Here is a 14,922-nt window from a genome sequence, read left to right as displayed (position 1 = left end):
TCTCTTCTGGTTCCTCCTGGTTTCACTAATGTCTCAAGGTTCATCTGCCTTGTAGCATGAATCAGTACTTACTCATTTTTATGGCTGAGTAGATTCCATTCCGTGGATAGACCACCTTTGTTTTTGTCATTCCCTGATAGGCATTTGGGTAATTTTGTCTTTGGCTGTAGTAGTGCTATGAAATGAAAGCTGACTCATCTCAAAATGTTGGCAGCTATATAAGGTACTTAGGAGTAGTCAAGCTCCTAGAGACGAAGTAGATTAGTTCGTGCAGGGAGGGTGGGGGAGAGGAAATGGGAAGTTAGTTTCATTGGGAGAGTTGCAGTCTGGGAAGATGAGAAAGTTCTGGAGAAGGATGGTGGTGAGGGCTGCATAACAACATGAACATAATTAATGCCTCTGTACCCTTAAACATGACTAAAAGGGTAAACTTTATATTTTACCACAGGAAAGTGAGAAATGTTGGCAGCTAACTCATGTCTTTTCAGGCACCAAATTTCACAAAATCAGGCACACGTGGCACCTGCCCAGCTGGGCCACCTCCACCAGCAGGATGTTGTGGTGCTGAACCAGACTCCCCAGCACCATGTGTGGCGTGACCCACATGTGCTTCCTTCCTGCAGTGATGCACAGGCAAGGTACCTCGACCTGAATGTCCAGGGTGCGGGGAAGGCCAGTTCCTGTCCAGCCACATCTGGTTGTTGCCAAGAGACATGGAAAGAGAGTAGACTTGAGACTGTTCTAGGTCAGAGAGTTGAAAATACTAAGATTTTTGGACGCCTGGGTGGCTCAGCGGTTAGCATCTACCTTCGGCTCACAGCGTGATTCCCGGTTCAGGGATCGAGTCCCACATTGGGCTCCCTGTGGGGGAGCCTGCTTCTCCCTCCCTCTGCCTGTGTCTCTGCCTCTGTATCTCTCATGAATAAATAAAATCTTAAAAAATAATAAAATACTAGACTTTTTTTAAAAAAGATTTTATTTATTCATATGAGAGAGAGAGAGAGGCAGAGACGCAGGCAGAGGGAGAAGCAGGCTCCATGCAGGGAGCCTGACCCAGGACTCGATTCCGGGTCTCCAGGATCAGCCCTGGGCTGAAGGCGGCGCTAAACCGCTGAGCCACCCAGGCTGCCCAAAATACTAGACTTTTTAAATTTTTTTTTAATACTAGACTTTTAAAAAACATTTTTATTTATTTGAGAGCAGGAGGAGCAGAGGGAGAGGGGAACCAGGCGTCCCACTGAGCAGGAAGCCCCATATGGGGCTCAATCCCAGTAACCTGGGATCATGACCTGAGCTGAAGGCCGACTCTCAACCAACTGAGCCACCCAGGAGCCCCTAAAATACTAGGATTACTTTTTAATAGACTTTACTTTTTAGAACAGTTTAGGTTCTCAGCAAAATTGAAAGTACAGGGATTTCCCCTATACCTTCTGGCCCCACGTGCACAGTCCCCCCTACTAATACACCTCTACAGAGCAGGACATTTGTTCCATTCAAACCTATAATGATCCATCATCATCATCCAGAGTCCAGTTTACATCAGGGTTTGCTCCTGGTGCTGTACTTTCTGTGGGTTTAGACAGATCTGTCATGACATGGATCCATTACAATACACAGAGTAGTTTTACTGCTGAGGATTTGGTGTTTGTGTGCAGTGTGGATGGTTCATGGCGTAGAGCATCCTGATTGTTGTGCACAGTGGTATCTACTTCATTGGCTTTGGGACATGGGCTGCTCCCACTGAGGTCAGCTGCTTTGGCCACACCTGGGATGGGGTCAGTGGGTGTGACCCTTTATGAGGGACAGGGAACGGGCTGAAGGGTACTGGAGGCCAACAGGATTTGACCTTATGTGTCAGGAGGAGGGTGACCCAGAGGTGTCAGATACCACTTTCACAAATGATCTATCATGGCACCCTCAGAACAGCCTGGCCAGGTGTAGCACCAGGTGAGCAGACTGGCAAGGCTCAGTGACATGCTCAGGTCCTGTCACTTTTTTTTTTTTTTAAGATTTTACTTATTCATGAGAAACAGAGAGAGAGGGGGGCAGAGACACAGGCAGGGAGCCTGACATGGGACTTGATCCTGGGTCTCCAGGATAACAACCTGGGCTGAAGGCAGCACTAAACTGCTGAGCCACCCAGGCTGCTCAGGTCCTGTCACTTTGGAACTCAATGTGGACTCGCTGGTTTGCTCTGCACCTGGGCACAGGGCCCCCCTCCCAGGCTCTGCTGACCTTGGGCCACTCTCAGATCACACCACAGTGAGTCTCAGCCCCAATGGATGGACTTCCCACCCTGGGGAATGGGGGACTTGGCATCACACGGGGCTGGATATGGATGGCCTGTCATTTTCCTGCTGATGCTGCGGGGCTCGGAAGCCCACACCATCAGCCTTTCTGCTGTCTGTAGTGGGGATACTTGCTACCCTCCCTCAAACCTCAGAGGCTATCCCTGGCCCCCTCCTCCCATTCCTATCTATGCCTCCTGGTCTCTGCAGCTGTGTCAATCTGTATCCGTACGTATTTGTATCTGGTTTTCCCACCAACCCACGCTCAAAGCAAAGAGCATAACCTTTTTGGTTAATGTATTTAGGGCCCAGCACGCTGGTAGGTTGTCAAACAAATGCTTTTTCAAGTAATCAATTAATCGATCAAATGAATGTAGTAGGGCTGCTATCTTTCCTCAGGACTGCAGGTACAGAGGCCTGAGGAAGGAGCCATGATAGAAGTTATGCAAATCCGTTAGTGTTTGCAAACAAGCCTGCCAAGGGACCTCCAGCACATGACTGGTGTTCTCTGGGCTCTCTGCTTCCTCTTCTCTAAAGTGAGCGGGAGAAGTCGAACCTGCCCTGCCATCCCAAGCCTGTGTGCACACTACAAGCGAGGCAGCGCTGTCCCTTCCTTGGCTTTGCCTCCTAGCCTTTACTATAAGCAGCCCATCACCTTTTTTCAGTGGCATGCAATCGTGGCGACCTCTGCTGCAGTCTGTCACTTCAGACGTTCTGTCCAGCCTGTTTTGAAGATCACCCACATCGTAGGGTTGCCTTGGCTGAGGGAAGACCCCACCCCAGAAAGTGGGAAAAAGAAAGGGAGAAGGTGCTTCTGGTCTTGCCGCCTTCAAACTCCAGGAAGGAGCAGCCAGTTGACCTCACCAGCTCTCTAGAGATGAAGGCTGTGTGCACTGGGGTATGAGGCATTGCTTGTGGCTGGGGTGCAGAAGGCCCTCTATACCCCGGACTCTACACCATCAAATGTGGTAGAAACAGTGCTCAGAGCCGCTTCTTTGGGCCTCAAGCCCCCTGCAGGGGATGGGCGCTGGAACCCTGCCACATGATGCTTCCTATAGGAATTTTCATACCCTAGCAGCTGCCACCCAACCCCAGTCCCTGAAACAAAGCCCTTTTCTTTTGGAAGCCATCTGTGAGAACAATGGCCTTTACTTAAAAAATATTTTTTTTTTTGTAAAACAAGAAGGGATCACTGTGCTGCACCTCCCCATCTCCCCAGATGGGGCTGAGAGGTGGCAGGGTCAGAGCCCAGCAAAGTCCCCTTTGTGCTGCTCTAGCCACTGGTCCAGCGTCCTGGCTTTGGGGTTGAGCCTCAGGGTCAGTTCGATGTCACGGTCAGGCTTCAGGGCATAGAAACGGAACATGTTGGCCAGGTCACGGGCACCTGGGAAGCCCTGCTTCTCGTAGTCCTCCGGGGTCGTCTAGAAACAGAGAGGAGTCTGGTGGGTCTGTCAGTATCTCCAGCGCCCCAGCTGGACCCACTGGGAACCCACTCCCAACCCAAGTCCTTTCCAGTAAGTTCATCTGAAAACTCTTCTACTACAAAGATTAAAGTTAAAAAAAAAACAAACAAAAAACCGTTTTAAGTCAACTGCTCTTTCAAGGGGCACCTAGCTAGTTCAGTCAGAGCATGCGAACCTCCATGATGGGGTCATGAGTTCGAGCCCCATGGTGGGTGTACAGATTACTTAAAAAAAAAAAAAAATAGGGGGATCCCTGGGTGGCGTAGCGGTTTGGCGCCTGCCTTTGGCCCAGGGCGCGATCCTGGAGACCCGGGATCAAGTCCCACGTCGGGCTCCCGGTGCATGGAGCCTGCTTCTCCCTCTGCCTGTGTCTCTGCCTCTCTCTCTCTGTGACTATCATAAATAAATAAAAATTAAAAAAAAAAATAGGGACGCCTGGGTGGCTCAGTGGTTGAGCGCCTGCCTTTGGCTCAAGGTGTGATCCCGGATTTCCAGGTTTGAGTCCCGCATCGGGCTCCCTGCATGGAGCCTGCTTCTCCTTCTGCCTATGTCTCTGCCTTTCTCTCTGTGTGTCTCAAATGAATAAACAAAATCTTAAAAAAAAAATCATAAATCCTTTTTTTTTAAATAATAAATTTATTTTTTATTGGTGTTCAATTTGCCAACATACAGAGTAACACCCAGTGCATAAATCCTTCTCTTTCAAGATCATGGGATGGAAACTTCTCAGCCCTTTCCAAACCAGAATTCTGCAAACATCACTTTGTTGTTCAAAAACCAAAGCTGTTCCCCTTTGCTGACCAAACTGCATCTAAACTTCTCAGTTCGTCAAAATCTCCATGGCTGCTTCAGACCTTTGTCTAGATGTAACGCACGGCCATTTAGGACATGTTTTCTAGAGCACTTCACTACACTAAGGAAACACATCTATTATTCCATTCCATCCTAACCAGGGAAGGAGATACTAGTCACATACCCATTTTATAGATAAGGAATCTGAGGCACAGAGGGTCAGGGATTGTGCCCCAAGGTCATACACTGGTGGGTGTTCAGGGCTGGGAGCAGGATCCCAGGTGGGTGGGGGGGTCTGACCCACCTGAAACAGGTCCTGCCATGCCCCCCCCCCCCCCCCATCATTGCTCTGCTTGTCTCTAGGAGCTCTAGGGGTGGTTTTTGCCTTTTTTTTCTTTTTTCTTTTTTTTAAGATTTATTTATTTATTCATGAGAGACACAGAGAGAGAGACACAGACACAGGCAGAGGGAGAAGCAGGCTCCATGCAGGGAGCCTGACATGGGACTCGATCCCCGGTCTCCAGGATCATGCCCTGGGCTGAAGTCGGCGCTAAACCACTGAGCTACCCCGGCTGCCCTAGTTTTTGTCTTTTAATGACTTGGAGTTTCCCAGACTTCCTTTAGTAAGTCTTACTACCATAATGGGAAGGCCAAATAAACAAGGCACCTACGGGTCTGAACAGAAAGACTGAGGGTTGGCAGGGACAGAAGAGGACAGAGGGTCTCCCACCCACCCAGCAAGGCCGAGAGAAGACAGGGTAGGGCCCTTGTCTCTGGCCTCATTCCCCTTCCCTCCCTCATGTCACACCCCTAGAGAAGCCCAGGATCCCTGTTGTGTTCACTCCTTGCCTTGGCCCCTAGGGTCCCCTCTTCCCAGAAACCTTCCTCTCCATTTGGTCAACTGCCTAAGCTAGAAATTTCTCTCAGCAGCCACACTTGGCTCCCAAGTACAGCATGACAAATGTTCACAGCGATGAATTCAGATTTACCTTGCCCAGAGTAATGGGGCAGTCCTAGATACTACTTCTCTACCACCCATAAAGCCCCCACTGGGGGTTAGAACGACCAGAATGGGACTGCCAGAGTCCCCAGTGGGAGCTGGGACCTCACCCATCCCAGGCCCAGGGCAGCAGGAGCCCACCTTGGCATCACACACGGCCTTCCCAGTGTGCTTGGAGAGCAGAGCGGCATACTCTTCTGCTGTGTGCTTGCAGGTACTGAGCCCAATGTTCCGGCCAACATATTCTTCTGGCATCTTCAGCAGGCTGAGCACCACAGGGCCCAGGTCGGTCATCGATATGCCGTCCATGGGCACATCACCCACGGGCAAGCCTGGGGGGGGAGGGGTATGCTGGCACACATCTCAAGGGTTTGAAGCTGGTGTTTGCACCAGCCAATCACCTGGACATGTGCACAGGCCAGCACCTCGGTGTCTGTGGAGAAGCAGCAGTGGTGTTTAGTCAGGACACGGGATGCAACCCGAGCCCTGCCATCTTGGCACCTGTTTACACTCTGCGCCCTGGTTACTCCATTCACAGCGTGGGGAGAACACTGGACCAGCGTACCGTCTCAGGGCGAAGACAGGAACCGGAAGGAACTGAAGGGGCTGCTCTTAAGGCATCGGCTGGAAAGCCAACGACACTAGCAGGGAGGTCTGTGTGCCGAGGGCAGGGTCTGGCCCAGAGCAGCACGTGGCAGGGGCTCTGTAAATGTGTTACATCAGTGAGCAACTCAACTGCCAAGGTGGTTTGGTGGACAGAGAGACACGGCGTTATCTAGATGTGGCCCTAGGAGCACTTGGGTCCTGCCGCACTCCTCACCTGTGAGAAGGTGCCACCGCAGCTGCCCTTTCAGGTCACCCAGAGGCCTCGTTGGCTCAGAGCTCAACTAGAGACGGAACACAAGAGGTATCTCTGACCGGCTTTGCAAACTATAACGGGCAATGCTGGTTTGTCAGCACTACGACCGTGCCGCACTCTCTCCCTGCTGTTCATGCACAGGGTGAGGGGTGACTGGCTGAGGACTCCAGCCAACCACAGGACACAAGCTGCATAAGGTTCCCTGCAGCCCGTTTGCAGACTGAGAAGAAAGTGCTTTCCTACTTTGTGAAACCTACCACTGGACCTGATCTTCCAAATCCTCTCTTACACCTGAAGGAGAAGTCACAACAAGCACATTTGTCTCTGTAGCAGATGAAGCATTGCAACATTGCATCACTGCATCACTGCATCATTGCCTCCTGGCAGATTTTCTCGTTGCCTCTGGAAAAGTCAGTTACACTCATTTCACAGAGCAAGACGCAGAGGCCCAGCAAGGTTACATGCTCTGTTCAAAGTCACAAGCCTAACATGAAAGAACCAGGGCTGGGACCCAGAACCACCTGAGGACAAGCCACTTTTCTGCAGCACCCACAGCTCCCCTTAGTGAGCCGACGCTCAAGGAAGGAGGAAGGGCACTCACTCAGCAAGTAGCTCTTTCCATCGGGGGCTTTCTGGGGCAGGAAGTAGGAGAGGAGGTTCTCAAAATAGCAGGACAGCCGCACGCTGGTCATGGGAACTCCGATGTCCCGGAAATACTGCTCCACCTCCCCTTTGCCATCAAAGTGGCCTGCTGCCAGTCTCCCGGCCGTCAGCTTCTTGATGTTCTCCAGGCCACTGTAGACCACATAGTGAAGGCCCAGGCGCTTGGCCACGTTGGCCAGCAGCTTTCCCTGGTGAGCAGGAAAGGAGAAACCACAAAGCTAAGAGGGAGGATATGTGTCCACCGCCACAGCTCTGGCTTGCCCACCCCTGCTGCCACCGTACCTGACACTAAGAGGCCCACACCACTTCACCCTGATAAGGCTCCCTCTCCTGGAACAATGCTCACACGTGGTGCCACGCCCTCTCACGTACCACTGTAAGCCTTCTACCTAAGCATCACCTCTCTAGATCCCCTGGGTTGCTGTACTTCCTGTTATGACCAACTCTGGCGCACCCCGTGCACTGTGCGGGTGGGGGAGGGCAGGTCTGCTGCTTGGGAGAGGGCCACACCGAGTCCACCAGGGAGCAGGTGCAGCTCAGGGGTAAAGCACGCACACTGCTCGGGTGCCACACCGGCTCTGCAATGCACTAGCCACACGACCATAAGCTGGGCCCTCAATCTGACAAGGGTCCCTATGAGAGACTCAAGAAAAGATAAGGAGAGAAAGCCACACGAAGGCCGAGACAGAGACTCGGTGACATGGCCACGAGGAGAGCCAGCCGCTGCCAGAAGTTGGAAGAGGCAAGGAGTGGAATCACCCTCAGAACGTCCTTCTGAAAGCGCCCCGATTCTGGACTTTGGGCCCCCAGACCGGAGAGAGTCAATTCCTGTGATTTGAAGCCAAGAGGCTTGTACTGGCAGCCAGAGGATGAGAACACAGGCTCTTGGGATAATGAGCCAAGACCACGATCCACCAGAAAAACTGTCATCCTCCACTCTGTGGGATGGGCTTCCATGGAAGACCTATTCAAAGAAAATGTCAAGGGCAGCCCCCGTGGCGCAGCGGTCTAGCGCCACCTGCAGCCTGGGGTGTGACCCTGGAGACCGGGGATCAAGTCCCACGTCAGGCTCCCTGCATGGAGCCTGCTTCTCCCTCTGCCTGTGTCTCTGCCTCTCTCTCTCTCTGTCTCTATGAATAAATAAATAAAATCTTAAAAAAACAAACAAACAGAGAAAGTGTCAAGGCTAAAAAGTTTGGAGGGACGCCTAGATGGCTCAGTGGTTGAGCATCTGCCTTTGGCTCGGCGTGATCTCAAGGTCCCAGGATGGAATCCTGCATCGGGCTCCCTGCAGAAGGGACCTGCTTCTCCCTCTGCCTACATCTCTGCCTCTCTCTCCGTCTCTCATAAATAAATAAAATCTTAAAAAAAAAAATTTGGAGACCAGGGAGCCGATCACGCCTCCCTTTAACCAGCCCAGGGCAGAGCCGTGGCTGGTTGTGGACAATGCAGGGCTGAGTGCTGACAGTCAGCCGGGACCCCTCCTCTGCCACCAACAGTACATCCCACAGACCCGAGTGCCCCATACCAGTGTCCCCATTGTCAGTGAGACAGAACGAGGGCCATGTCTCATGTTCTCTGTCTCCTGTCCACTGCCAGCGGGGCTCAATAACCCAACTAACTGGAATGTGGGTGGAAAACAGGATAAACAGAACCACACCACATATGACAGGGACACGGGGACTTTCTGGGGTGACGGGAATGTATTCTGATGAGATTGGGTATATTTACTGATCTGGGTGTACTGATTTTCAAGCTTCCTCCAACAATACAATTAAAACTTATGCATCTTATTATCAGAAAATGATGGGTCAACAGAGATGGTTTGTTACAAAGTGTAAGAAGTCACTGGATGACAAAGTAGATTCTCAGTTGCCTTAGGCTGGGGGCAGGTGGTAACTGGGAGTGACTGCTAATAGGTACAGATTTCTTTTCAGGGTGGTAAAATGTTCTGGAATTAGGTGGTGGTGTGGTCGCACAACCTGGAGAATATACACTGAATTATACACTTCCAAAGGGCAAGCGATGGTGCTTGAATGACATCTAAACAAAAGTCACTGGAAGAGAAAGCAGCTGCCTCTTTCACTCATTAAAGTCCAAGAGGACTGTGCAAAAGAGGAGGGAAAAGGCCTGCAGTGGACATCGGTCATAGGCAGGGTCAGCTCCTCTCCAGCAAGTTGGAGCTGCCTCCAGGGAGCTCCTTCTAAGATCCCCTGCTCCTAGGCCGCCCTGCCCACGCCCTCCCTCCGACCTGCCCTCACCTGCTTGACCTCCTGCTCCTGGCTGCAGTTCTCCCAGTAGTTGGTCACAATGAAGGCAGCATGCGCCCCAGTCAGGGCCAGCTCCATGCTGGCCTCGTCATCCTGGTCTCCCTGTACCACTTCTGCACCCTGCAGCCTCAGCTCCTTTGCTGCCTTCTGCCCAGGGTCCCGCGTCACCACTCGAACTCTAAACGTCCCATCTTCCAGAAGCGTCCGGGCCACGGAGCCTCCCTGAGCACCTGTGAAGAGTCAGAAAGACCTGCAGGGTTGGACCTGCCAGTGGGTCCTGCTAGGGGGAAGCCCCAAAGGGAACGCTCCACCACACCCAAACACCCAGACACTTTTCACCTGTGATCTTCATTAAACACTTTATAGCATTGTAAAAATGAAAGCTTTACTTAGATAAAATTCATTCACCTTTAAAAGAGTACCTAATTTACATTTACTTAAGTCTTTTGGGGGATGCCTGAGTGGCTTTAGCAGTTGAGCCTCTGTCATTGGCTCAGGGCAAGATACTGGTCCCGGGCAGCCCCCCCCTTTTTAAGACTGAGGGGTGCCAGGGTGGCTCAGTCAAATGAGCATGCAACAATTCTTGATCAGGGTCATGAGTTTCAGCCCCACTCTGGGTGTTGAGATTACTTAAAAAAAAAAAAAAAAAAAACCTTTAAAAAAGATTTTTAGGGATCCCTGGGTGGCGCAGCGGTTTGGCGCCTGCCTTTGGCCCAGGGCGCAATCCTGGAGACCCGGGATCGAATCCCACATCGGGCTCCCAGTGCATGGAGCCTGCTTCTCCCTCTGCCTATGTCTCTGCCTCTCTCTCTTTCTCTCTCTGTGACTATCATAAATAAATAAAAAAAAAACTTAAAAAAAAAAAAAAAAAGATTTTTAAATAGGGCAGCCCGGGTGGCTCAGTGGTTTAGTGCCGCCTTCAGCCCAGGGCCTGATACTGGAGACCCAGGATCGAGTCCCACGTCGGGCTCCCTGCATGGAGCCAGCTTCTCCCTCTGCCTTTCTCTCTCTGTGTCTCTCATGAATAAATAAATAAAATCTTTCAAAAAAAATGACTGAGAAAATGAGAAAAAGGGATCCCTGGGTGGCGCAGCGGTTTAGCGCCTGCCTTTGGCCCGGGGCGCGATCCTGGAGACCCGGGATCGAATCCCACATCGGGCTCCCGGTGCATGGAGCCTGCTTCTCCCTCTCCCTGTGTCTCTGCCTTTCCCTCTCTCTCTGTGTGACTATCATAAATAAATAAAAATTTTTAAAAAATGAGAAAAAGTAAAATCATCAAAAGAAGAAAATAAAAATCATCCATGAATATACATATAAGAAAATTGGCTGCAGCACTATTTGCAACAGTGGAAATTTGTAGACCAATGACTTGTCTTTTGGTAAGAATCTGGTTGAATATGTGATCAATCCATGCAAAAGCGATTAAAAAGAATGTGGCAGATCTGTGTGTGTGCCTTGGACAGGTGCATACAAACTCTACTGGAGTGAAAAGGCAAGTTGCAAAGGCAACCACCCTCACACAGTACCGGTGGGAATGTAAAATGGTGTAGTCGCTTTGAAAAACAGTCTGGTGGGTTCACAAAGTGCTAAACACAAGAGTTACGAGATGATCCAGCAATTCCATTCTAAGCATATACACCCCAAATTCAAAATATGTCTACACAGGGGATCACTGGGTGGCTCAGCGGTTTAGCGCCTGCCTTTGGCCCGGGGTGTGATCCTGGAGTCCCGGGATTGAGTCCCAGGATTGAGTCTCACGTCGGGCTCCTGTCGTGGAGCCTGCTTCTCCCTCCTCCTGTGTCTCTGCCCCCCTCTCTCTCTCTATGTCTATCATAAATAAATAAATAAATCTTTAAAAAAAAGATTAAAAAAATGTCTACACAAAAACTCGTACATGAATATTCACAGCAGCATTATTCACAATAGCCAAAAAGTAGAAACAAATCAAATGTCCATCAACAGATGAGTGGATTGGGATCCCTGGGTGGCGCAGCGGTTTGGCGCTTGCCTTTGGCTCAGGGCGCGATCCTGGAGACCCGGGATCGAATCCCACGTCGGGCTCCCGGTGCATGGAGCCTGCTTCTCCCTCTGCCTGTGTCTCTGCCTCTCTCTCTCTCTGTGACTCTCGTAAATAAATAAACATTAAAAAAAAAAAAAAAAGATGAGTGGATAAACACAACGCGGTCCACCCATAAAATGGAATATTATTCAGCTATGAAAAGGAATGAACTATTGATACATGCTACGAAGAGGGTGGTGCCTGGGTGGCTTGGTGCATTAAGTGTCCAACTCTTGATTTCAGCTCAGGTAATGATCTCAGGGTTGCACTGGGCATGGAGCCTGCTTAAAATTCTCTCTCAGGGGTGCTTAGGCGGCTCAGCCGGAGTTAAGCATCTGCCTTCAGCTCAGGTCATCTAGCCCAAAAATCTTAAAAAAAAAAAAAAAAAATCACTAAGACTCTCTGCTCCTCCTCTTCCCACAAAACCCAAAAAAATAAAAAAACCCTCTAAAGGTTACAAAAGGTAACCTCAAAAACATGATGCCAAGTTAAAGCAGCCAAACACAAAAGGCCACACCCTGTATGACTTCATTTATACAAAACGTCCAGAATGGGCAAACCTACAGACAGAAAGTAGATTGGTGTCTGCCAGGGGCTGGGGAAAGTTAGGAGAAATGCTAGTGGGTATGAGGTTTCCTTTGGGAGCGGTGAAATGTTCTAATGTGGTGATGTGGTGATGTGTGGTGATGTGATGATGTGGTGATGGCCACAGAGCTCTGTGAATAGAAGAGAAATCGCAAACTGCATACTTTAAACGGGTGAATTATATGGTATATGCTTTATATCTTAACCTGTTCTAGGTTTTTAAATATATATATATATATATATATTTTTTTAGAGAAACTTGTTATTAAATTTAATTTTCTTTAAACACATACCTTTGCCCCACCCTCACCTGCTCCAGGTGGGGGCGAGGACACCCCCCTCCCTCCATTCAGGGGCTCCCACATATAAAGCCTGAGATGGTGAGGAGAAAGTATAAAAATACTATTTACAAAGGGGAAGAAGGTACCTGTTGCTGCCCTAACCTTCAGACACCCCTAACCCCAGGCCCCTTGCTCCTTTAGAAAAAAGCCTCTAGGAATTCATCTGAATATAGAACAAGCCCTTCCTCTGGGGGGGGGGGGGGGGGCACTCAAACCCCAACAGGGAATAGGAAGCTTGGAGATTAACTGAGGAAGAAGTGAACGGATAGCACCTCAGACTCCAGCAGGGAGTGGAAAGCACGTGCCCTCCACGACCCTGCAGTCACAAAGGCCCCATGTAAACATTGACTTTCCTTTTCCCATGTCCCTGCTCTTCCTGACTTCCTATAGAGCCTTCCCTCCCTTCCACTGGAGGCACTTGGTTCCTTGACAGACCAACCTTCCTACCTCCCCTTCTCACCTTACTATACAAGGAGTGAAGAAAAGAAAAGAAAAAAAAAAACAAGATGGGGACAAAATAGGACAGTGGGCCATTCAAGAAAATAATGATCATCTTTGTGTATCTCTGGCAGGATTCTCTAGAAACTTGATGACCGTGATGGATGGGGTCGCCCAGCCGGAGGTGGGAGGGAAGATGCAGTTTGTACCGTATGCAAGTGCCACTTATTCGAAGAAGCTAAAGCAATTAATTTCTTTTAAGGATTTTAAAGATGTTCGACCGCTGAGCCACCCAGGTGCCCCCCCTCCGTAAGGGGAATGTGACCCCGAGTCCTGCCCCCGGGTCAGGGGTCCGAGACGCAAGGCCCTCCGTCCAACCCCACCCCGGGGACGCCCCCCAGGCCCTGCGGGGCCGGGGTCGCGCTCGCTCACCTGTGGCCCCGAACACCACCACCAGCTTCTCGTCTGCCATGCGAGCGGCCGCGGGAACTGCGGCCCCAGAGGCCCGGGGGGCGGGGGGGCCGCGCGGGGTCGGCGATAGGGACAGGGGTCCCTCCCGGGACCACCCCGAGGGCCCGACGGGCGGGCGGCCGGGAGAAGTCGGGGCCCGCGACTACCCTCTGCTAGCGCTCGGCACCCCGACCCCGGCCCGGCCCCCACCTCCCGCCGCAGCCCGGGTGGGAGACGCTGGAGGGGAGAACCGAGCACCCCGCCCCCCGCCCGCCTCCTGGGACCTTGCAGCCGAGTCCACCGCCGGAGGGGGGGCGTGTGGAACCTGCGAGAAGGCCGCCCCCCCCACCCCCGCAGCTCTCGCCCCATCCTGGCAAAGCCACCTGTTCCCGGCCGCCCTGTGCGAAGGGAGCCCAGGCCGCGCTGCTTCGGGACTCCCCCCCATCGGGGCCCTGACTCGGCGCGGGGCCGAACCTCCACCCCCCTCGGCGGACGCAGATGGTTCGTCCCGGCGCGCGCGGGCTCCGGAGTGCGACTGCGCAGCGCCGCCTGGGCTCACGGGAACCCCAAGTGCGGATCTGGAGGGGCTCCCCCGAGTGCAAGTTCGGAGCCGCTTGGCTGGAGGCCTGCGGAAGCAAAAAAAAAAAAAAAAAAAACAAACAGAAACAAAAAACGCCCCACAGTCTACCACGCATGAACATCTGAACGTGCAGACATGGGGTGTCACCTAAGGATAATTAAATCCCTATCTGGGACTCTCAAATCCCCAGGCTCTGAGTTCCTGCAAGCCTGAGTCACATTTGAGGTTGCCACTAGATGCACAGATTTATTTTAACAGGAAAAGTGAGATTTCTTTGTGTTCAACTAGAACTCAAAAATGGCCCTGTAGCTCCTCTCTGAAAACTTAACTACTGGGTAAGAACGTTGTTTTTTTGTTTTTGTTTTTGTTTTTTTTCCTTTCACTCATTCATTGCAAACTGTATTGACCCATCCAGGAATGTCAGCTTTTCTAACAGCAGGCACATCTCTGTATTCACTGCTGAATTTCCAGCACTTAGCAGAGCACGTGGCAAGTAGGCGCTCAATAAATATTTGCTGATTGATCAGTTGTCTAAACATCTAGACACTGGACTTCTGGGGAAACCCAACTGACACTGGTGCTGTTTTTCTGAATCTGGTGTGGAGATAACTCACAGGGTCATGTGTATTTTATGTATGTAAAAGACTGGTCTTGGGACGCCTGGGTGGCTCAGTGGTTGGGCTTCTGCCTTTGGCTCAGGGCATGATCCTGGAATCCGGGATTTAGTTCTGCATCACTGGGCTCTCTGCATGGAGACTGCTTCTCCGTTCTCTCCTTCTTTCTGTATGTCTCTCATGAATGAATGAATAAAGTCCTAAAAAACAACAACAAAAAAAAAGACTGGTCTTTATTATGAAATGCATGTATTTATTTATTTTTTTAATATTTTATTCATCCATTCACGAGAGACACACAGAGAGAGGCAGAGACACAGGCAGAGGGAGAAGCAGGCCCCATGCAGGGAGCCCAATGTGGGACTCAATCAGGATCCTGGGTCTCCAGGATCACTCCCCGGGCGAAGGCGGCGCCAAACTGCTTTGCCACCCAGGCTGCCCGCATGTATTTATTTTAATACACATTAAGTGTACTCGTGGTTATATTTATAAAATAATTATAAAAATAAATATTTTATAT

At 50.9% G+C, this 14,922-nt stretch overlaps 2 protein-coding genes across 5 annotated transcripts in view; one reads left to right on the top strand and one right to left on the bottom strand.

The window, feature by feature from the left end:
• DNAJA3 (DnaJ heat shock protein family (Hsp40) member A3) overlaps positions 1-8,234 on the top strand; it is a 44,787-nt gene extending 36,553 nt beyond the window's left edge. Inside the window, exon 11 of the mRNA XM_072751408.1 lies at positions 6,082-8,234. Coding sequence (XP_072607509.1) covers positions 6,082-6,188 — 107 coding nt within the window. The 3' untranslated portion in view covers positions 6,189-8,234. The remainder of the gene's footprint in view (positions 1-6,081) is intronic.
• NMRAL1 (NmrA like redox sensor 1) lies at positions 3,420-13,461 on the bottom strand. Of its 4 annotated transcripts, none has more exons than XR_012000219.1 (5): positions 13,191-13,461; positions 9,327-9,565; positions 7,004-7,253; positions 5,685-5,976; positions 3,420-3,709 (listed from the first exon to the last, which is right to left on the bottom strand). XR_012000219.1 is itself a non-coding variant. In XM_026003022.2 (5 exons), exons 1-5 carry the CDS (start codon positions 13,228-13,230, stop codon positions 3,530-3,532), a joined length of 900 nt encoding a protein of 299 aa, XP_025858807.2. In that variant the 5' UTR covers positions 13,231-13,461; the 3' UTR covers positions 3,420-3,529. The 4 variants fall into 4 exon arrangements, 3 of the variants coding, with proteins under 3 accessions (XP_025858807.2, XP_025858808.2, XP_072607546.1); XM_026003022.2 differs by having other exon boundaries at positions 5,685-5,875; XM_026003023.2 differs by having other exon boundaries at positions 3,590-3,727; positions 5,685-5,875.
• Between the last annotated feature and the right edge of the window lie 1,461 nt (positions 13,462-14,922).

The sequence above is a fragment of the Vulpes vulpes genome, chromosome 3, assembly GCF_048418805.1.
Source record: "Vulpes vulpes isolate BD-2025 chromosome 3, VulVul3, whole genome shotgun sequence".
Lineage (NCBI taxonomy): Eukaryota > Metazoa > Chordata > Mammalia > Carnivora > Canidae > Vulpes > Vulpes vulpes.
The sequence above is the reverse complement of the archived record's forward strand: the minus strand, read 5'-3'. Positions and strand labels throughout refer to the sequence as shown.

What these genes read in the sequence shown, in the direction of transcription:
- NMRAL1 (XM_026003022.2), bottom strand. Translation starts at nt 13,230, where the DNA reads ATGGCAGACGAGAAGCTGGTGGTGGTGTTCGGGGCCACAG. An exon ending in GGTGGTGTTCGGGGCCACAG is followed by an intron (nt 9,566 to 13,190) that starts GTGAGCGAGCGC and finishes GACTCTTCACAG; the next exon opens with GTGCTCAGGGAGGCTCCGTG. An exon ending in AGGAGCAGGAGGTCAAGCAG is followed by an intron (nt 7,254 to 9,326) that starts GTGAGGGCAGGT and finishes CCTGCTCACCAG; the next exon opens with GGAAAGCTGCTGGCCAACGT.